The sequence below is a fragment of the Balearica regulorum genome, chromosome 23 (assembly GCF_011004875.1).
Source record: "Balearica regulorum gibbericeps isolate bBalReg1 chromosome 23, bBalReg1.pri, whole genome shotgun sequence".
NCBI lineage: Eukaryota > Metazoa > Chordata > Aves > Gruiformes > Gruidae > Balearica > Balearica regulorum.
This window is the reverse complement of record NC_046206.1, coordinates 5,996,071-6,017,060: the sequence shown is the minus strand read 5'-3', so window position 1 is coordinate 6,017,060 and position 20,990 is coordinate 5,996,071. Positions and strand designations below refer to the sequence as shown.

General features: G+C 53.7%; 1 protein-coding gene across 7 annotated transcripts; it reads left to right on the top strand.

The window, feature by feature from the left end:
* Positions 1-637: 637 nt before the first annotated feature.
* ST14 (ST14 transmembrane serine protease matriptase) lies at positions 638-20,985 on the top strand. 7 transcript variants are annotated; one of them, XM_075774480.1, is made up of 19 exons: positions 638-889; positions 1,140-1,302; positions 11,332-11,491; positions 11,723-11,850; positions 12,428-12,498; positions 12,645-12,805; positions 13,167-13,202; positions 13,559-13,796; positions 13,961-14,100; positions 14,538-14,635; positions 15,210-15,319; positions 16,245-16,375; positions 16,649-16,753; positions 17,700-17,807; positions 18,184-18,567; positions 18,934-19,120; positions 19,348-19,622; positions 19,922-20,058; positions 20,494-20,985. In XM_075774480.1, exons 3-19 carry the CDS (start codon positions 11,335-11,337, stop codon positions 20,653-20,655), a joined length of 2,628 nt encoding a protein of 875 aa, XP_075630595.1. In that variant the 5' UTR covers positions 638-889; positions 1,140-1,302; positions 11,332-11,334; the 3' UTR covers positions 20,656-20,985. The 7 variants fall into 7 exon arrangements, with proteins under 7 accessions (XP_075630595.1, XP_075630600.1, XP_075630593.1 ...); XM_075774485.1 differs by having other exon boundaries at positions 638-1,302; positions 18,184-18,294; positions 18,439-18,567; XM_075774482.1 differs by lacking the exons at positions 638-889; positions 1,140-1,302 and adding an exon at positions 3,199-3,534 and having other exon boundaries at positions 18,184-18,294; positions 18,439-18,567.
* Positions 20,986-20,990: the final 5 nt, after the last annotated feature.

Below are 20,990 nucleotides of genomic sequence, written 5' to 3'. Positions count from 1 at the left end.
TCCTTTCCTTGCTGCTCATGCCCGTATCTTCCACAGGATGGAGCTGGGCACTAGTGACCATGAGCTCAGGAGGGCAAATCTACTTGTGATCCCTGCCAAAGTGTGGAAGCAGGACTCTCACTCCAGAGCTCTTGAGAGAAGCATTTCAGATCAAAGGATAAGTTCCCATCCAAATGACGCAGTAATCCTTGAACAGCTTTCTGAAAAGTAGCACCACCGCTCGGCTCTGCCTCAGAGCAGCATGTGCCCAATTGAGAGCGACTCACTGCACTTTTACAGGTCCCATTCTCCAAAGTCAGTAATTAATCTCCTTGCATTACAGATGGAGAGGCTGAATCATCCCAAGACAACCTGCCTCAGGCCCGAACGCAGGAAAAGCTGTCCCTGTGCAGATTGTCAGTTGAGCGGTACCCAGAGTTCACCTTTGCTTTCCGGGGGCTGCCGGTTCAGCTGGAAACCACAGGGCTTCTGCATGACGTTTTCCTCTCCTCCCACTGAATCAGCCTTTTATTTACTCTTTGGAATGCAAAGTAACAGGACACCCTGTGAGTTTTATCTCTCTCCCAATCTTTTGTATCGCTGCTGAAGTTGCCCGACCGGATTGAAGGTTTTAGCTGCAGACATAGATGGGGTTGGTTTCAGGGTTGTCTGGCAGGAATTTGGGTGGGAGGGCACTGTCGGTGAAATTTGAATTTAGGAGTCACACTGAGAACAGAATCCTTGAGGCACACGGCAGGGAGGAAAAGCCTTTGTCACCGACTGTTTGAATCCGGCCCTTCACTGGTGTGGCAGCGAGGATGGACGGTGCTCTTTCGCGGGGCTAGAATTACTGGGAGCTGCCTCCATCAGAAGACTTTTCCCCTGCAGGCAGCCTGCCTTCATTCCTTATGTAAGCAGCTGCTTTTCCCCTTCTTTCACATGGATGGCATTCCCAGGGCTGGGAGCTGATGCGGAAGTACCCTGCCTCTTCAGACAGCGTTTGCTGCTCCTGCGGCTAATCCCTGTCTCCTCTGGGACTCTCCTGGGGGTCGAGCTCAGGGCGGTTTAGCTCTTGGAACTTGCATACAGTTCCGACAAAGACAGACTTGATTCTCAGATTTCAGCGGTGCCTAAAGCCAGTGCTCTCCTTCCTCCTAAAGGCGTGTTAAACCTCGACTTGCTGCTCTCATAATGCTGCTGTGGCCACACTGATACGAAGAGACGACGTTAGGAGGACGAGGAGGCGACAGCTTTTACTGAAGGAGTTGATATAAGTGGGGAAAAAACAGAGACTTTGTCGCTGACTGCTGCCATTGCACGTGGGTAAGTGGCTTGATCTTTATGCTTCAGTTACATCTTTTTTCATAGTGACTTGGCCAGGCTCAGCGTCCTTCAGTCAGGCTAGAGAGACGCGTGGAAGTGTCTCACCGCAAAAGCACGTGGCAGGCTGTTTATTGGGAACTGCTGCTTTGATGTTTTGGGACTGGACAGGGCCCAGAAAGGGGGCCCTCGTCTACCGTGGTGACTTAGCCACAAAATAAATCACTGCAGCAAAGAAACGGGAATCTGATCATTTAGGGCTCTAAACCAGCTGCCTCCCAGCTATATAATATTTTAGTCTTAGCGTGTGTATTGCTTTCTTTTTTTCCCCACGGTGATTGCATCCCTTTGTTCAAAGAGCCAGTTGGGCTAATGAATTGGTTTGTGAAATGCCAGTGGCATGGACGACAGGAAACACCGGGCGTTCGCAGCCCCGTGTGAAACCAGGACCTGCGGATCTTTGCAAGAGAGGCCTCAAAAAGTGAATCTGCTCCTTTGTACCTAAAATATGCTGTTTCACGGAGGTATTAAGTCAGGCTGGAGCACCTGCAGTCAGCCAGGTAGGGAGTGGCTGTAAAACTAGAGCTCTGGGCAGGGTTGGGCATCAGCGGGAGAGCTGAGAGCAGCTCCTGACATCAGCCAGCCGGGTAGTTTCAGCAGGCTGACTAACAAAGCCACCTTTTGAAGGGGAATGCCTTAAATCCAGAGATACTTCCTGCTGTGCGGTGCTTAGGGAGTGGGTGGGATTCTGGTAGCTGCTGAGGGAGCAGGGAGGGCGGTGACAGAAGTATTTCTGGTAAGAGCACAGAAGTTATGTTATTTTTTTCACCTAAAGAGAAAAGAGCAGCATCAGAGACCTGACACGGTCTCTTTTTTCCCCCCAGAGAAACACCTGCAAAAGGGACACAAAACTTGCGCTCTGCAGGAGGCGTTTTAGAGCAAGGGGAAACAAAGGTAACCCAGCAAGCATCTCCCTGCGACGTGTGAATCAGGGGCGACTCCTGTTACACCAAACCCAGCTTTCTGGGAAATATTTAAATGTTCCGATGTGGAAAAAATTCAATTTCAGGGCTGGATGCAGTTGGTGTAAAGGGATTCAGATCAGCAGTGGCATGGTCAGTTCAGCCTTCAGATAGATTGACGGGCATAACCCATGTTGGTATAGACTGTCACATGTAAGACAGAGAAAGGAAGATTCTTTCCAAGAAAGATGATGTTGGTCCAGCTATCTTTAATCTTGACTTAGTCTTGAATGTGAGAAATCTAAATATTGGAGTGTGGGGGCATTCATCTTTCCAAGAAGGAGAAAAGGAAGGAGTAAGAGTGTGTCAGGAATGCAGATTTCAGTGTTAAAAGCCCTCTTTCCACCTGCGTTAGAGCATTCTCAGAACCCAGGGCTTTGCTGCTGGTCCCTCCGTTTCTTCTCTGAGGCCACTGTTGAATATCAGACCGTACAGTCCCCGGGAGCTGTTGCACTCTGGGCACCCAATTTAGATACACATGCAATTTCTGCTGTACTGCTGTGTGGCTCGTCGTTTTGCATCCGGTCTCCTCTGTTTGTTGAGAGATGGCTCGTTCCTAAAGTGCCGTAGCCTAGCTGCGAGCCGGTTTCAGGCTGGGATAAAGGGAATGTTTTGCTTTGGCAGCCCCTCAGTGTACCGGATGTTTCGGGGAACAGCAGGTTTGTTGCAGGGGCTAAAGTGCCGGACAGTGCCCTCTGCACAGCAGGGTTTCATAGCATGATAGCTGTTGTCACCTGAGAAGGGATAAGACCTTGAGTACATAAAGCTTTGCCCTAGAAACTGTTGTGTACATGAGTGCTAGCAAGCCTTCCTGCTGGCTGCGGGGCAGCTTGTGTTGGTAAAGGACAGATTTTTCTGGTTTCACTTACTAAAGCGAAGCACGTGGCGAAAGGCTCTCTTCGGATGATGCAGAGCTTACGTGGGGCTTTTGGCCATGACGTTTTCCTTAATTTTCCCACGAACGCCTGTAAAGCGGGAGAGGCGGGAGCTGCATCCGGACACGGGAGCATTGGGGGACCCGTGGGGTGTTTCCGGGTTCCCGCACCTGCCAGGAGCGCGGAGAGGAGGGGCCAGGCACCGTGCCGAGCCGTGCCGTGCCGAGGTGAGGAGCGACCGCGCCATGGCGGCCTGAGCCGGCGCGGCAGCCGCCCTCGCCATGGAGCAGGGCCCCATGGCCGCCGGTGCCGGCATGAGGTACAGCGCCCAACTGCAGGTAAGAGCGGCACCCGGTGCCGGGGGGGGATCGGCGGGGCTCTCCCAAAAGCTGTCAGCCTTTTGCTGAGCTGCTTCATCCTCCGCTTGCTCCGGTTCCTTTGAGCCTCACGGGTCAGGACCGACTGGGGCGGCTCAGGATCCCTCAGGAAGGACCTTATCCTCTGCCGTCGGATAAGGTCAGGAGAAGTCATTTGGGGGATGCTGCTGAGCCCAGCAGAGCAGGAAAAGAAAAACCAGCTTTGGGAAAGTGGAAATCCCCACCTGTCGCAGTGCAGCGGTCTGTGCCGGTGTTTGATCGCCTCGATGTCAGCACTAACATTGCTCTGATGGTTTTGATTTTGGCTTAAGCTCGGGGCTGGGGATGTGAATACAAGGTGAACTGTTTGCAGCCTGTGGGTCTGGGTTGTTTAGCAACAGATCTAACTAAACCTGTTCAAGCCGTCGGAAGGTCTGGCTTTGACAGAGGGCTTTGGGGCTTCGTTAATTAATCGATGCGTTATCAGCCTGCTTTGAAACTTGAGTGAACTTAAGCCACGATCTTGGCTTTTTGTACAGGTTTCCCCGGCTGAGGGTCGGGCAGGGACTGGTGGTTTTGGGTTGCACCTCCAGAGCCTGTTCTGTGCCGCAGAGCTGCTTCAAAACTGGGTTTTTAGGTTAAAGCATGACAGCAGCGCTTTCCAGGTCACCTGCGGGCTGTCTGGTGTTGGTCTCTGAGACCTGGCTTTAGCGGTTGTTATGTGGCAGGGGCAAAGGAGCCAGCAGTCCTAGCAGCGATCAGAAAGCTGGCCTACAGCAAGGAAAAGTTTCCCTTGCCTCCAGCCCCGCCGTCCTGCGTGTGTCAGGGCCATGGTGACTGCCAGGAGCGGGGAAGAGATGCTCTCGCTGATACCACGCAGCTCGAGCTCCTTGTTCCCTGGCCGGGTCGGGGTGACACTGTTGCAAGCAGCGTAATCTTCCCTGCCCCGCTTGTTCTCCTGGCAAAAGGTAGGTTTGCTCGCTGGTGTGTCTTTACAGCAGGGCTCAGTGCTCAAGCGGGTCCCTTTGTGCCGGGGCAACGGTGTGCCAGGTCCTTTCCCCTGGCTCTGGATCAGTTTTCCCCCTGCATCAGTTCAAGAGGAGCTGATGCGATCCAGGAGGACCTCCCCGAAGATGGTACCTGCCTTCCTGGCAGCAAACGGCCTGAGGAATTTGTTCCTCGTGGACCAGCTGTTGTTGGACTTGGCTCCCTATAAATACCATGGCAGAGCAAATGCGAGTTGTTTTGCAATGACTGCATCTCCTCCTGCGGCGGCGAAGGAACCGCGATAGGTCTTGGGCACGGTGAGGAGAAGCTACTCCTTTTCCTTGGGAAGGTGCAAATCTTTTCTCTTGGGTAGTGGCTGGTGGGTGAGCTGCTGCCCAGGCCAGTTTTGCTGCTGTTGGTGCCAAAGGCAAATGGGGATAAGGAAGGCACGACGAGAAAAAGGCCGAGGCTGATCAAGAGCGCGTCAGACCTTTGCTCAGCAAACAAAAGATCACTTTGTAAAACCACTGAGGGAGCAGCGAGAGGGTTTTTGAGGGCCTGGCTGTGGGGAAGGTATCAGACCAAAGGTCCTGGGGTAGAATATGCCGTTTCCATCCAAAGGCCACCGGGGCTACCCTTGCAAATAAGGCACTGCGATATCCAGGCGATAGGCTGGGGCGGAGGAGGGAGCAGCTAATAGCAATGGGATTGTCAGACAAAGGCTTTGCCCGGTCGGAGATGCTGGTGCTTCCCCTGCTGCTGGCTCCAAACATTCAAATGTCGTGGGCCAGATCCACCTCAAAACTATTAGAGTGGGTCAAGAGCGTGGGCAACATGTAACGATGAGCATGGAGTGTTTCATCGAGGTCTGGAGCGCAGCTGTTTTTATTAAGCTGCTGGAGGGCGTTTTTGTTGCTCAGACAGTACTTTCTGTACCAGGAAAGATGTAAGAGTGTTTTAAATAAGCTATTTGCATCTCTGGCATGTTTCTTTTCTGGTCTTGGGACATAGGTCGTAGGGAGGAATTTCATGGCTCATAGCTATGTCTGTCAGGCCAGTAAGGTAGCTTTATTTCCCACGTCCCCTCAAGAATTGCTAAGTCCTACATGTAAAAATCTCTGCTACAAGAGAAACACGATTAGAAGCGTGGTCGCTTTTTCTGAGCTGCTGTGTTGCATGACACAGCTGCGCTGATAAGCCCGTTGCGGGGCAGCAAGCCAAGCCTGTGCTGTCCTGTGCAAACATTAACTTTAGTTTCTTCTGTAATAAACCTAAAGGAATTTGTATTCTCGTATGACTCAGGATGGTCACAAGATGATTGGATCCTGTAGAGGATTGAGCTCGAAATTGGTGCGTGAAGTAGGGGTGTGTGAGTTGTATCTTTCACTATTGCACTTGCCCTCTGTGCCTGGAAGGTAGCCGGTCTGGAGGACTCTGTGTTCTTTATTTCCTGCTCCATATTCCCTCGTTAGTTCAGATGCCATCGTTTTATAGTCTCATTGCCCTTAATAAGGAACTGAAGATGAAAAATAATATGCTGGCACAGTTTCCTCACTGCTTTACTGCCCATGTTGGGGCAACAGAACATGAATATGCCTTACGGAAGTTTAGCTCTTATGTGTGCTGTTTTCATGTATTTCTTATCAAGAATAAGAAGTGAAGTGAGAAGATAATTCTTATCAGATTTCTTCCTGGAGGAGTACTGGGGTTTGCAGCAAGATTCAGCGCAGGAGTTGATCTCAAGAGTTGCGTAGCCGTGCTGGAGCTACTTGCGTGAAGCGACACCACGTGTCAGCAGTTTTTATATCTTTTGGGGTTTTTTTTCTTATGGGAAACAGGCTGTTTTCCCTTGTGCCAGCACCGCAAAGCTGGTGTTAGCTTTCGGTGTGATCTGGGAAACCTCAGGTTTTGAAAATACAACTTTCTTGGCTGTATCTGCACCGCACAAGCCCACCCCATGGATCTCCAAGCTGGGGTGTCCCAAGCTCTGAGCCTGGCTCGATGGCAGTGTCCTGAGCTGGTTAGTGAATCAACGGGTTTTGTTCCTCTCGTTTCTCATGTGATATTTGTTTTATTGAACACTACCCGAGGCAGGTGCGGCTGGAAAAGGGGAGGTGGGGATTGCCTCTTGGATACACGAGCTGGGATCTGCAGGGTGTAATTACCCGGCAAGCGTCTAACCACGTAGTCCGATGACTCTGCTTCATCTGAGACCCCCCCCCAGGCCACCTCCACGTTTGTATTTTACGGGTTCCTTTTCTTGGCTGTGTACATTAGTGCCAGGCAGCGGGTCTTTTGCAGCCAGACTGCCTCGGTTGCACACCTACTCTTCCCTTCTTCCATCTATGCAGCTTTGGCTCTGAGCAGTCCTGTGGCAGAACAGCTGAGGCTGGAATGTGTTGAAGGTCAAGGGAAGCAGCTCTATTTCATAGCTGCCTTGTGCTGGACAAACAAATTAACTGCTGGTGATAAGGGACAGGTCTAATGGCCAGGAGCCCTGTCCTTCGGTGGGTCAGGGTCCAGTGAACCAGATGCAGACATGGAGTGAGAGATGAAGCATGTATTTTGGAGGAGAGGGGAGCAGTGAGGGCCTTTGGTGCCTGGGGCACATCAAGGTGTCTTGCTGGAACCACCAAACAAGCCAGAAAACATCCCCTATGGGAGACGCCGATCCCAGACGGACCCGTGATTTGTACGCATCCCAGATATCTTCTTTCTGGAGAGCTGTGTCCTAGCCTTTCTGCCCTCCCCCTTTGCAGGAGGATATCTCTGCTTTCTGGTAAGTGTCTCCAGCCCAGCATTGACTGTGGCAGTTCCCACCGTCCCCGTGTGCCTGCTGAATTTCCTGCTGACAGAATTAGTCACTTCTTCGTCTGGTTTGTCCAGTCTGGCAGAGCGCGGTTGCTGTCTGAAAATACATCGTGGGGCTGGCTTGCGGAGGGGAAGTGGGAAGGTTTGTTTATGCACAGGACTTCCCTCTGGGCTCTCTGCACGGAGGAGTTGCGTGCAGGAGACCTCCAAGCGCTGTATAAATCTATCTGTGCGCTCTCCTTTTCCAAGATTCCTCGTGGAGACTGTACTCCAGGGGAAACCGAGGTGTGGAAGAAATGGAGCAACGTCTTTCTGACCCTTTCACTTGATTGGCATGTGGCTTTCCTGCCAGGGCACCGCGTGGCCGGGCTGACACCGTGATCAAAAACCTTCAATCCTGCCGTGGGGAGCCCCGTGGTGACGGTGACAGTGATTGCTCAGCGAGGAGGAGCAAGAGGAAGTAACTGAACCTGTGACTAAAGTGGAGAGAATATCAAGGAAGGTTTTCTGTTAATGATGTTTATTGGAGTAGTTTCCTCGAGAAGGGCGAGAGAGTCAGACCTTGAGTCAGTTTGGGCTAGAGACTCTTTCCTGGGGAATCATGGACGAGGTGAGAGCGGGATGTGCGTTCAGATCCTCTCTGGTTTACATCGGCTCTTGCGATGGACTGTTCAGGACACGCGAAGGAAACGTGCAGCACCCGTTAGCTAAAGGAGATGAAAATTATAGTTGTCTTTTGCTTGATTTAACTATGATCTTTTGAGCTTGTCTTGCTTTTGATTCCATCTGGTTTCTGCGTGGCTTAGAGGATGGTCACCAGCACGGCTGGAGCGGTGGCAGCGAAGAGGATGTGCAGCGCAGTGAGTGAGGCTGAGCTATGCTGTTTAGGTCTGGGACTAAGCTCAAACGGGCGCTTTTCGTGCTGAGTGTGGGCAGGGAAGATTCAGCCTTTTATCAGGTGTCAGGACGTGGGGCCTCGTCTGAAACCTTCCCGGCACGACCCGATTCAGCGTTCACGTAGTGCTCGGGGGATGCTTGAGATCCTTTGCCTTGTGTCAAGAAGAGAGTTTGCAGGAATCACCGTCGCTTACCCGGGCCGCGACGCGCGACAGCTCTTCGAAGCAGCTTCACGCACGCCTCAGAGTCGGCTGGGGAATATAATGATGTATGTAAGGTGTGAGAATGGGGGAAGATGAGATCTGGAATATAAAACAGAGGGCAAGAAGGGAAACCTCTTTGGATCCCATCTGCCTCTAGTCACTGGGTAACTTCTGCGTATAGTAATAACAAAAATAACATCCCCAGGAGGCCCCACACGCCTTTAATTTCTCTTGGTGCTGTGAGTGAACACACTGACAGAGGCGTGCTGTAAACTCTGGCAGGTTTAAGATCTTGCATCTTTTTTTTCTTTTTCTTCCAAGAAAAGCAGAGAAATTGTCCAAAGAAAGTTCAGATGGTGAGCTTTCTTGCCTAACTTCCTTTGGTCACGCTGCAGCCGCAGGAGCGGTGCGCGCGTTTGTATGTGTCGGAGGCGGAGAGGAGCTGTGTTTTCCTTCTGATTCAGTCGCACTGATTAGTTGTTCCCGTCTGAAGAGCTTTCTCTCTGGAAAGACACCACCTTTAGCTTGAAGAGGATGTTAAAATGCATCAGCCACAGTGTTGTGCAGCCTGGCCTTGTACAGCAGTATCTCCTGCTTGCAGCCGAGCCCCATTTTTTTTCTGGCAGTTTGATGAAGCTGTGTCTTGGGAATTTTGCAGGAGGGTATACTATTTGAAAACAGGGTTTTCTTTGCTCTCCCTGTAGCCAGAGGAGACCTTATTTCCTTGTGTCGTTTTGCTGCTGCTATCCCCTGTAATGTTTCACCTCTCGTGCAAGAAATGTGCAATCCTTTCAGGATGGAAATGCCGTCTAGTTGAATTCAGCCTGCCAGGGGAGCGTGTTATTAAGGCCAAGATTTAACAGCTTGTGCCCAAAAATTGTTACTCGGAACACATAGGGATGCTGTCTTCCCCCTACGAACATGGGGCAGACGGTTCTTCCTCGCTGACCCCAGGAAGTCTGGGAAAGCTGCTGCTGTGTGAGCGTTTAAGCCCCTGAGGTTGTTTTCTTGCCACAGGTTCCTGAAGATATGAAAAGAGAATTAAGCATTTTTCTTTCTGTTAACATCAGGAATGTACTGGAAGTCCTGGGAAGGCTCGGTGCTGCAAGCAGCCTGATAGTGGGAGAAGGGAGATGCTTGCAAGATTTGTGGCCGGTTTCTTCTCTTTACCTGGTTTGGGGGGATTTCTTGCATGATTTGGAAACTGATGGGAGTCCGACAGCTGTTTCAAAGACAGTGCATCAAACTCCAGGCAGCCTTGACTTTGCTTGAAGAGTGTCTTGATTTAGGATGTCTGTATGTATTTAAGCTTTATTTAATGCGTTGTCTGTTTTGAAGTTTCCTTGGGTTACGTTTTCAATTTTTTCCTGTATGATCATGGAAACCCAACGGGGATCAGAGCATCCCCCGTGGGATTGTCCTCTGTGGCCCTGCCAGGTCTTTTCTTTCTTCTGGTGGTGGCTGGATGTTGGTGATAGGAGCAACCTGGGTCTGCACGGGAGCACGGGGGGCTCAGAGGTCCCTCGCTCGACAGGATGCCCTTTGCTTTTTATTTTCCTGACTTTTAGGGGCTTTTGTGACATTTGCATCAAATTATCGTGAGCCGTTAGCAGGCAGCCTCTGACCCCGGGGACCACGTTACCCCTTCCGGAGCACAGGAATGCATTTGAATGCAGTGAATTTGTGCTAGTCGGTACTTTGCATTGTGACATCCTTGCTGTCATCCGGAGCCCCGTGTCGCTGCCCAGGAGGATGCCGGGTGCCCAGTAAGGCTTGAGAGAGGGGAAAATGGGAGGGTGGAGCCTGGACAGGCAAGGCGTCCTCGTGGTTTGGGCAGTTTGCAGCAGGCAGAGAGCCCTCCCTACCTGAGGGGAGGCACAAGAAGAAAGCAGAAGATGTGGTCTGCTCTCCCAGTGCGTGTTAGCCAGCTCTGGGGAGGAGAGGAAGTGCTGGGGTAGCGGCTGTGGATCCGAGCTCCCGACGTCTGTCTGTCCTGAGGATGCTCTGGGCTGTGTGGCATCCTCTGAAAACATCTGGATCTGCAGCTGTTCTGATGCCCACCCCAGGCTGGAGGTGCAGGTACGCGAGCAGGGCAGGGATGGAGGACTGGTAAGCCAAAGGCGCGAGAAAGTGAAACCCCGGGGCACCGAGGGTTTCGCAGCTGCTGCAGGGCAACAGAGACCTTCCTCTTCATCACCCTGCCCAGCGATAGCGGTGAGAGCTGTGTGTTACGGCTGTCATTCCTCGTTCCTGGGCGGCTGCGTCTTGTCCTGAGAGTCTGGCTGGTCATGGGGATGTCTCATGTGTTCATCTTAGTTTTTTGGTTTATTTCTTTGAGTTGGTAATTGCGCCGAATGGGAAATCCCGAGCAGAAATACAAGAGCGCTGCGTTGGCTCAGGAGATGTACAGAGTTGTGCGAACGTAAAGGGAAGGAAGTAACTCGGTTTCTTCTTTTACAGGAATGCTATTTATAGCGTGCTGTGCCCCACGAGCTGTGGGTGACACACCTGTCGCACAGCGAGCGCTTTGCAGGGGTGAACTTTTGTTTGCAGCATCATCTGTCGGCGTGCGGAGATCTCGGAGGTCGTGGGCTTGTGTCCTACCATGGTCATGGCGGGGTGTGCAGATTCACCCCTGAGTTTACTTGAGCTGTGATCACCACATATTAGGTCCAAAAAGGAATTTAGGGGTGTGCAGAAAAGCAAAGCAAAAGCCTTCAGAGTCTGTCCTGCGTGGGGTGGCTGTGGATGCCTTGGGCTCTCAGTGTTGGAGAGCTGCCACGGACAGGTAGTTCTGCTCTAGACTGCTTCGTGGTTGGACCTCTCCAAACCAGGCTTTGGGAATAGCTTTTCCACCGTCTGGCCTTCTCTCCTCTCCTAGGACATGAACAACCTGGAGGAAGGGGTGGAGTTCCTCCCTGCCATGAACTCCAAGAAGATGGAGAAGCGTGGCCCAAAGCGGTGGGTGGTTGTCACCGTCGTGATCGTGGTTTTCCTGCTCATCTCCCTGGTCACCGGCCTCCTGGTTTGGCACTTCAAATGTAAGTATGACATCTGGTGGGTGGTGGCATGAAGAGTGATACCCTGGGAACATATCCACATGGAAAAGCTTCATTATCCGCTGTTGCTCAGATGTGCCCTCTCTGGAAAGGCTCCAGGAAGCAGGGGGACACCATTTCCACCTCCCTGCCCTGCTTACTGTCCCTGGGGACCTGCTGTGCCACAGTCCCAGCTCTGACTGCCCTTTCTGACTCTCTACTTTTGCTTTCCAGACAGGAACGCGGCCGTTCAGAAGGTTTTCAATGGCCACTTGCGAGTTCTGAACTGGAATTTCCTTGATGCTTACGAGAACTCCAGCTCCCCGGAGTTCATCATGTTGGCCAAGAAGGTGAAGAACACGGTAAGAGGTTTCTTGCATCCCTCCTCTTGTGCCTCTTGCCCCGTGGCCACGGGGATCTTGCAATGTAAGACTGCTTGGAGCTTTCTCGCTCCTCTCAGCTCTCCCCACTCACCGTGACATGCTGGGCTGGGTGCAGGGAGCCTGCCTTTAAGCTGGGTCTTGGCATCGCAGCTCCAGCCCACTGCCGCGGCGTCTCCCTGCCTCTGCAACCCAGCCTGTGCCGTAGGAGGCTGCCTGGGCAAATCCCAGGGTCGGTGCACGAGTCGGGGCTGGGAGCTGAGGCTGGAGGGTGTCTGCCCTCTGTGCTGAAGCTGTGGCTGGTCTTGCCTTTCCCCTCAGACTCAGGTATTCAGGGAAGAGCAGGGCGAGGTGAGGCAGAGCAGGCTGTGGTGTGCAGGTCTGGGCACTTCTGGGACTCTCAGCTCTCCCTCTTCCTCTCTCTGGCCCCTGCAGATTCCTGCAGCCAGGGATGCCGGGTACGTGCTCTGATTTTCCGTAGCAGGCTTGAAGCTGTCTGTCTTTAGCCTTTCCCTGCTCCTCACTTCTAGACTTGCTGAACTTTCTTTAAACCTTTCAGGTGGAGGACATCTACAGGAATCATGCAGATATCGGCCCTTACCACAAAGAGACAGTGATAACTGCGTTCAGGTGAGTGTTAGGTGCTGTCTGAGTCCCATCTGGGGGTGGAGGAGGGCGAGGCTGGGATGTCAAGTAGCCTGGCCCCTTCTTCTACTGACGCCTGAGCCCCCTGTCTCTGTCCTTGCTCTCACCCTATAATTGCCCTTTCCCTGCAGTGAAGGCAGCGTCATTGCCTACTACTGGTCCGAGTTCCTTGTCCCCAAGTACCGGGAGCAGAGTCTGGACAGGGCGATGGCAGACAAGCAGAGCCTGGTCCAGAGGTTGAACCCCCGCCTGCGAAACCCCGTGCTGAAAGTGGAGTCGGTCATCGCTTTCCGTGAGTGTTGGCTCCGCTGTCCCTGGGCCTCTGCTTGGGACTGCAGGGGGGGGACATTTCTCTGGAGGGGTAAGCTGCCGGTCACAGCCCTCCCTTGGGTGCCTTCGGCAGCGGGGACTGCTCTAAGGGTGAGTGTAAGGACCCGGCTTTCACGGCGCTGCTGTCATGGGCCGTGCAGCGTGGGGGAGGCTGCGTGGACCCCTACCCTTCGCTCGAACGCCCCGTGTTCTCCTCTGAGCCCATCTGGAGAGGGACAGGGATGAATCCTCCCTCCTGCGGAGGAAAAGCTCCTGCGGGTCCCAGGGACCACTTCAGCTTTGCGCAGCCCGAAGGGTGACACCGCTTCTGTTTTCTCCTGCAGCTGCCGACCCCAGCATAGCTTACTCCGCTCGGGACAGTAAGTACAGTTCTTTTTAGTCTCATAACAGCCTCTGTGCATCCCCAGACCTCTTTGGGGTGGCGGTTTCCCTCGCGGGGTGGGGAAGGGCCTGAGGCAGACCTCTGTGCGCTGCTTGGAGCTGGCCTGGGGTCGGCCGGACTGCGGCACAGTGCTGCGTGGCCCTGGCTGCCCTGCCCCAGTGCCTTACTTTGGAGGTGGAGGTGGGAAGCAAGGGTGCTCCCTGCAAGAGGCTTCTGCCTCGAGACAACCTCCAGGCAGGGGAGGAATTACCAGTGCTGCACTCTGCATCTGGGGAAATGCAGGGCAGAACTGCCTCGTTTGCCTTGTTAACTCTTCCCTGCGCTCCCGGGCAGATAGCTGTGTGTTTGCCCTCCACGCCAAGGAAGGAGAGATCACCAGTTTCACCACGCCGGGCTTTCCCAACAGCCCGTACCCCAACAACGCGCTCTGCTACTGGACACTGAGGGCGGACGCCAATTCCATCATCAGCCTGACCTTCAAGACACTGGAACTGGAGCAGTGCACGGATAACGGTGACTACATCAAGGTGTACAACTCTCTGAGCCCCGTGGAGCCCCACGCTTTGGTCAGGTGAGTGTCCCCATTGGGTTCCTGTACGTCACCGAGTCCTGGCGTGAGGTGACACCGAGAAGTCCTGCTGGTAACTGAGCTGCTCTCCCTGCTCAGAGGTGATCTGTGCTGCTTGAGGCTCTCTACGCAGTTGTCTCTAACGGATTTTGTCCTTTACTTTGTAGGCTCTGTGGGAATTACGCCCCTTCCTACAACCTGACCTTCCTGTCCTCCCAGAATGTCATGCTCGTCACGTTGGTTACCAACAAGGAGGGGAGATTCCCTGGCTTTAAGGCTGAGTTCTTCCAGCTCCCGAAGACGAAAGGTGAGCAGAGGCCTTGGCCCAGTTTCCCCCATCACCTCTCCTTGCCGCAGGCGACCCAAGAGGGAGGCGCAGCTGTGGCTGGGCTCAGTTTGCTGGGGATGTTGCCAGGACCAGGAGATCTGGGAGTGGGTCACATCTTGGAGCTTGCCTTGCCCACGGTGCTCTTGGCTGCTGTAATGATGTCCCCTGAGATGGGCAAAGTAAGAATGATGTTGGATGAGACGTGCAGATTGATGGATGCAGGAAGCACCTAATTGATCTTCTGGGTTCTCTCCAAGCTTTGGAGCAGAGCCGCTCTCTCCAGACATCGACTTAACCTTGTTAGAGACTGTTGCGTCTGCCTCCTTTCCTGCCTCGGGCGATAGCTAGCTGAGGCTTGGCAAAACCACGTCTCTTTGAATCTCTAACCCGTTTTCATCTTCCTGCTTATCTCCTAGTCTGCGGTGGGACTCTGAAAGGAGAGAGCGGCACCTTCACGACTCCCTATTACCCGGCACACTACCCCCCGGCCATGGACTGTGTCTGGAAGATAGAAGTAAGATGGGGTTCCTCTCTTTGCCTTAATTGGTCTGGCAAATGAACTTGCTCACACAGGACACCGTGCAAGCGAGCTCGCAGCAGATGCTGCCTAGAGGCTGCTCAGAGTCTGGCACGGCTGGAGAGAGGCTTTAGGAGCTGGTGCCGAAGGCAGGAGAGGCTGCGAGGGGCCCGAACCCTGCGTGACGCTTACCGTAGCCCCCAATGACTGTAGCTTTACCCAAAAAGCACTAGAGCGCGTGGGCTTTGGGACAGGCCGGTCACTTGCTGGCAAAACTGGTCGGGGGGAACCTTCTGCCCTGGGAGAGCAGGCTCTGCTGGCAGAGGTCTGGCTTCGACCCCCCCTCTGCATGCTTGTTTGATCTGGGATCCTGGGGTCAGGAAGCCAAGCGACTGTCTAAAGGGCGTGTGAGCCATAGTGGCTTTTCAGGAAGGTGTTTCTTTTTCTACTGGATTTCTTTCTTTTCTCAGTTCTCTTCTGTCGTCCCCCCCAAGCCCTTTCCCCATGAAACTTAATCCCATTTTCTCTGCTCCAGAAAACAACGTACCGCTGACTCCACTTCCTTTTGCAGGTTCCCTCTAAAAAGAACGTGAAGGTGCGTTTCAACATGTTCTTCGTGCTGGAGCCCGGGATCCCGGTCAGCTCCTGCACCAAGGACTATGTGCAGATCAACAGCACGAGGTAGGTGTCGGGTGCTCTCCGACCCGCGGCTTTGGCCCTTCGAGTGGGCCGTAGTCATACGGCACCTCGTGTTTCCCTCAAACTTGCTGTGGGAACATGTATGCTGGTGCTCTTTGGGACGGGACGGGGCAGGAGGGGGCTCGGCTCTGACCTGCTCTCATAGCTCAATGCCCCCGTGGGCAGAGGGGAGCCGCGCGCTTGGTTCTGAGGATTTGACCCTGGGTTTGCCCCACGCTGTAGCCGAGTCCCCCCCCAAACGCTGTGGAGCATCACGTCATATGCCTCGCGTGCAGAGAGGCAGAAACATCTGGCCTGGTTTCGCGTGAAAGAGCAAATCCCCATCGGTGGGGTAATTGCATCGCGTTCTGTGATGCATTTGCCGTTAGATTTACTGTTTGCTATTACACAACCTGGTGTAAGCTGGGCCAAAAAGACAACTTGGTACTGCATAGGGAAAACGAGCAGTGTTGTTTCACAACATTTTGGGCAAGGGAGCTGACCCTTCCTCAAAGAGAGAGGGTTTCAAAGTCAGGACCTGCATCTGTGGCCCTGGCTGGTTGCTGCAGCGCTGCTCGCGCCAGTGATTCCTGCCAGGCTGTGGTGGGATGGGATCCTGCACAACTCCAGAGACACGTGGGTCTGAGCTCAGACACATCGCTCTGTTGGGCAGGGATTTGGATGATCTCGCTCCCAATCATTTCCAAGGTCACAACTTGGTGTTTGCAACACTAAGGCGGCAAAATTCATCTCCTGTGTGCAGACCTTGAGGTCTGGCTGGAATCGGACCCGCTGTCCCTTCTCCTGCCCTCGTAGCTCCGGGTGTGCGAGGTGACCCGTTGTGCCGACGGGGAGGTCGGGGGTGGAAGGAGGGCTGCCCACTGCTGACCTACGCCGCTTCGTTCATCTTTGCTCTCTATCCCCGCAGGTACTGTGGGGAGCGTTCCCAGTTTGTTGTCACCAGTACCACCAACAAAATAGAGGTCCAGTTCCACTCAGACCTGTCCTACACAGACACTGGCTTCTCTGCTGAGTATCTGTCCTATGACTCCAGCGATCGTGAGTTGAAAACCTGAGGCTCTGGCGGGGTGGGGGGAACTGATTTGCCTGAGGCTGCCACGTAAATTGGGAAGAGCGCTTTCCCAGGGGTGTAGGAACACGTCTTATTTTCCTGCAAACCTCCTTGTATTCCTGCTGGGTCCTGAGGAAAAAGGCGTTTTTAATGCTGGATGCTGTAAGCAGGCACAGGGAACGTTGTGTGCTTTGGGGAAGAGACGTAGAGGGGACGGCTGGGAGGCTCACGTGTCATTTTGTCCCTTTCCCCCACCTCAGCCTGCCCTGGCAAGTTTACCTGCAACACTGGCCGCTGCATCGACAGGCGCATGCGCTGCGACGGGTGGCAGGACTGCGTAGACGGCAGCGACGAGAGATCCTGCAGTAAGTCTGTCCTTTTGTTTCCTTCAGCTTGTGCTGCCCCGGGGTGGCTGCGGGCCTTTGATCTGGGCTCCTTCTGGGTAACCAAGCCTGAGCACTCAGGTTTGCGGTTCAGCTGCCGGTCTCCCTGCCCGCCTCACTCCCCCAGGCTGGAGCGAGAGCCACTCCGTGCAGGGATCAATTTCGGATCCTTCCCCAGCACAGGAGCTGTGGATTCCTGCTGATCTAGCCCTCTCCCGGTGGGATCTCCCTCCCTTTCCAGTCCCTCCCAGCTGGGAATGTGTTTTGCCATCTAATCCTCAAGGCTGTTGTGGGTTGGGCTGAGCAGGGCGGCACAGAGGGATGTATTTAGTTACCGAACCGAGCAGTTCTTGCAGAGCACATCTGGAAAACCTGTGTGATACACGGGGCGTGTTTCTTTGTGCCACAAGTTTTTCTCTTGGATTAGCAGAGCTATCTCATAGATAATGTTATTGTGCGGTTAATTAGAGAGGAGGGGATCCCCTGCTTTGGGATCTCGTTGGCAGGTACGAGGTTTTATTCCGAGGACGAGCGTGCTGCCGGCCTGGCTGCCAGCACTGTGAGCCGGGTGTCCCGGGGGCTTTCCCGCTTTGATCGAGTTGTTGCCTCTGACTGTCCTGCTGCCGGCGTAGTGTGAGCTTCAGCCTTCACTGCCTGAGACATTACAGCTCTCCAAATAGTTTTGTTCCCCAGAGCAGCGGAAATACCGTGCCATATAAGCGCGTTATGTATTTATGTACGTGTGCGTGGCCCCCAAGCTGTCGCGGTGTTTTCCGGTGTGCTTCTTCCCATGTTCTTGCACACCTGCTGGGAGAGCTGCCTGGGTTTTCCCGTGGTGCTGCGGTAGATGCGGTGGCAGATGGGTCACTGGTGACTCCACGGGTGCCTTTGTGGGTCCCTTCCCTGATTTCTCGCTCTCCCTTTTCAGCCTGTACTGAGCAGCAGTTCAAGTGCCAGAACGGCTGGTGCAAGCCCAAGTTCTGGGTCTGTGACAACGTGAACGACTGCGGCGACAACAGCGACGAGCTGCAGTGCAGTAAGTAACTCACTCCGCAGGCAGGCAGGAAGGCAAGAAACCCGAAATGCCAGCTGGCCGCAGGGCATGGCGAGGCCTCGCCTGGTACGGCTTCCTCGAGCCCACGCCAGAGCCCCGAGTGAGAGCTCGGAGGAGAGAAACGAGGATGAGCAGAGGTGTAGGAAACGTGGGGTTTTGGGAAAGAAAGGGCTGCATAAATTGGTGTTTCTGTGCAATTTAGAGAAGAAAAGAGTGGGAACGCAGGAAATAGGCATTTGTACGTTGTAGCTGCAGAGGCTTCACTTGTCTCGGGGGGAAGGGAGATGGACGCAGCCACGTGTTGGCAGTACTGTGGGATTTGTGCCCTGCCCTCTCTCAGGAGCCGCTCTTTCCCCAGGCTGCACAGCTGACAGCTTCAAGTGCAACAGCGGGAAGTGCATCCCCAACGCGCAGAAGTGTGATGGCAAGGATGACTGCGGAGACGGGAGCGACGAGGGCAGCTGCAGCAGTGGTGAGGACGGGCCTTTTACGGATTTTTCTCCTGGCCGCGCATCCTGGCGTGGAATTTTTTCACGGGGTGGCAACGTCCTGGGGATGAACGACTTCTTCCCCAGAAATGCGGCTGACCCTTCTCCCTTCGTCCTGCCTGCAGCGGTCCGCACCACAGTCCCCTGCAAGGATTACATGTACAAATGCCGCAGCGGGAGCTGCATCAGCAAGCAGAACCCGGAGTGCGACGGGGAGCAGGACTGCGAAGACAATTCTGACGAGGACAACTGCGGTGAGTACTCTGGGGAAGGGGGGACACGGGTTGCTGGGCTGGGCCTCTTAGAGAAACACTTAATAGTGGTGGGGAGAGCCCCTGGGCTTTTCTGTGCGATAGCTTGATCTGAAAATAGCCAAGCTAAGTAGTGTGTGGAGCATCTGTGGTGTTTAACGTGTTTAGAGAGGGCTCGCACAGATGATACCGGAGTTTGTCTGCACTTTCACTGACTTGGCCGGTAAATATTTTAGCAAATTTAGCCATTGTGCTGATGGCACCAGCTGTCCCTGACTTGTGCCGTAGGAGATGTCCCAGAGGAACGAGGGGGGGAGCGTTGAGCGGGAACAGGAATAACCGAGTGCCTCTTCTCCTTCTCCACCGCAGACTGCGGGATCCGCTCCTACACGAGGAAGTCGCGGATCGTCGGCGGGCAGAACTCGGACGTGGGAGAATGGCCGTGGCAGGTCAGCCTCCACGTCAACAGCCAGGGCCACGTCTGCGGGGCCTCGCTGATCTCGGACAGGTGGCTGGTGTCGGCGGCGCACTGCTTCCTGCGGCTGCAGGGCGTCAGGTAGGTGCGAGCCGAGTCGGGGACCGCTGCTGCGGGAAACACACACACACACACACAGACACACACAGACACCCACACACACACAGACACACACAGACACCCACACACACAGACACCCACCCCCCCCACCACCCCCCCCCCCCGCAGTTTTTAGAGGCGCTTCCAGGCAACTGTTTAAGATAGCGAGCTAGGACCTCACCCTGCCTGGTGCTTCGTGACTCGTGCAGGTACTCAGACCCCAGCCTGTGGACAGCTTACCTGGGCCTGACCGACCAAAGCAACCGCAGCGGCACCAACGTGCAAACACGGAAAATCAAGCGCATCATCTCCCACCCCTTGTTCAACGACTACACCTTCGACTACGACATTGCCGTGATGGAGCTGCAGCACCCCGTCACCTTCTCCTCCGTTGTCAAGCCCATCTGCCTGCCCGATAGCACCCACAACTTCCCTGTGGGCAAGGACCTGTGGGTGACCGGATGGGGAGCGACTGTGGAAGGCGGTGAGCGCGAGCGTTGCCTTTTGCGAATTTGGGGCTGCGTTTTCACGTCTGGCTTTAGGGACGAGGGGGGCTGGCTGGACACAATTTAAATGTATTTAGTTGCCTCAAGATGGGAATTAAATGCGATTCTCTCAGGAGCGCACAAAGTTTACATCTCAGTCCTGTAATGGAAAAATCGGGTTCTGGCAATGGGGATTTAGTCAGTTGTTCAGAGCCCGAAGGAAGCGACATGCTGCCTTAAAAAAAAAAAAAAAAAAAAGCCATGCGCTTTTCCTCACGCCGCCCTTCCCTCCTTGCAGGCAGCGGAGCCTCCATCTTGCAGAAAGCAGAAATCCGGCTCATCAACCAGACGGTGTGCAACCAGCTGCTGACGGACCAGGTGACGGAGCACATGATGTGCGTGGGGATCCTGACGGGCGGCGTGGACGCCTGCCAGGTAAGGCAGCAGCAGCAGCACTCAGGTTTATTGCTGTTAGGAGGAGCTGCAGTTAGGATGACATGCCCTTTGCTATTCTGGCGCTTCTGCTTGTATTCCCATACTTAAAAATCAACAACTCTACATGGATCCGCCTTGCTTTGGACAAATTGGGATGGACACGAGCAGCAAATTGTGTCAACACATGACCTTGGTTCTCCTTTCGAGTCTTTTGCTGGCACTCTGGGTTGTTACTGAGACTCTTACTGCCATACTTAAATTTTTGTTGTAGTTACATGTACAATTTTTTTTTTTTTTTTTTTGATTCAGGAAATTGTACAGACAGTCTCAAAACCTATTCTTTGAATGGAGTTAGTGATTATAGGATATTTTTTTTTTTGGTGATTTACTTTGCCTTAGGACAATGTGCTTATGCTACTGTTTGTATCTGTGCAGGGAGACTCTGGAGGGCCGCTGGTCAGTGTGGAGCCCAGCAATCGGATGTTCCTGGCCGGGGTGGTGAGCTGGGGCGATGGCTGCGCACAGAGGAACAAACCTGGAGTCTACAGCCGGGTCACCAGCCTGCGACCGTGGATCAAAAATCAGACAGGCCTTTAGGGACACAGACACCTCTTGTACACTACTGGCTGGAGCCTGACCTAGGGACACCTGGTTTTGTCACCTCCTCCAGCAGCACACAGCTTCTAATGTGAACTCAAACCCTCCCTCTACCTCGAACTCCACTTGTGTGCCGAACAGCCAACAGGGGTTGGTTTAGCCCTTCGTAATCCCACATCTCAACTCCAAACATTGATTTCCGAGTGCAAGAGATTTCCCCTGGTGGGCACAGCTCCCACCAACAACTTGAATGATCAGTCATTCAAGATGGATATATCCAAGTTAAACTTAATCAATAAATAAAAAAAAAAAATTAAAAAAAAAGAAAAAGAGAC

Bases quoted from the DNA above. Each gene is read 5' to 3' on its own strand.
- ST14 (XM_075774478.1), top strand. From the start codon at position 3,478: ATGGAGCAGGGCCCCATGGCCGCCGGTGCCGGCATGAGGTACAGCGCC. The intron at 11,851-12,427 runs GTAAGAGGTTTC...TAAACCTTTCAG, and splicing joins CCAAGAAGGTGAAGAACACG to GTGGAGGACATCTACAGGAA. The intron at 20,059-20,493 runs GTAAGGCAGCAG...GTATCTGTGCAG, and splicing joins GCGGCGTGGACGCCTGCCAG to GGAGACTCTGGAGGGCCGCT.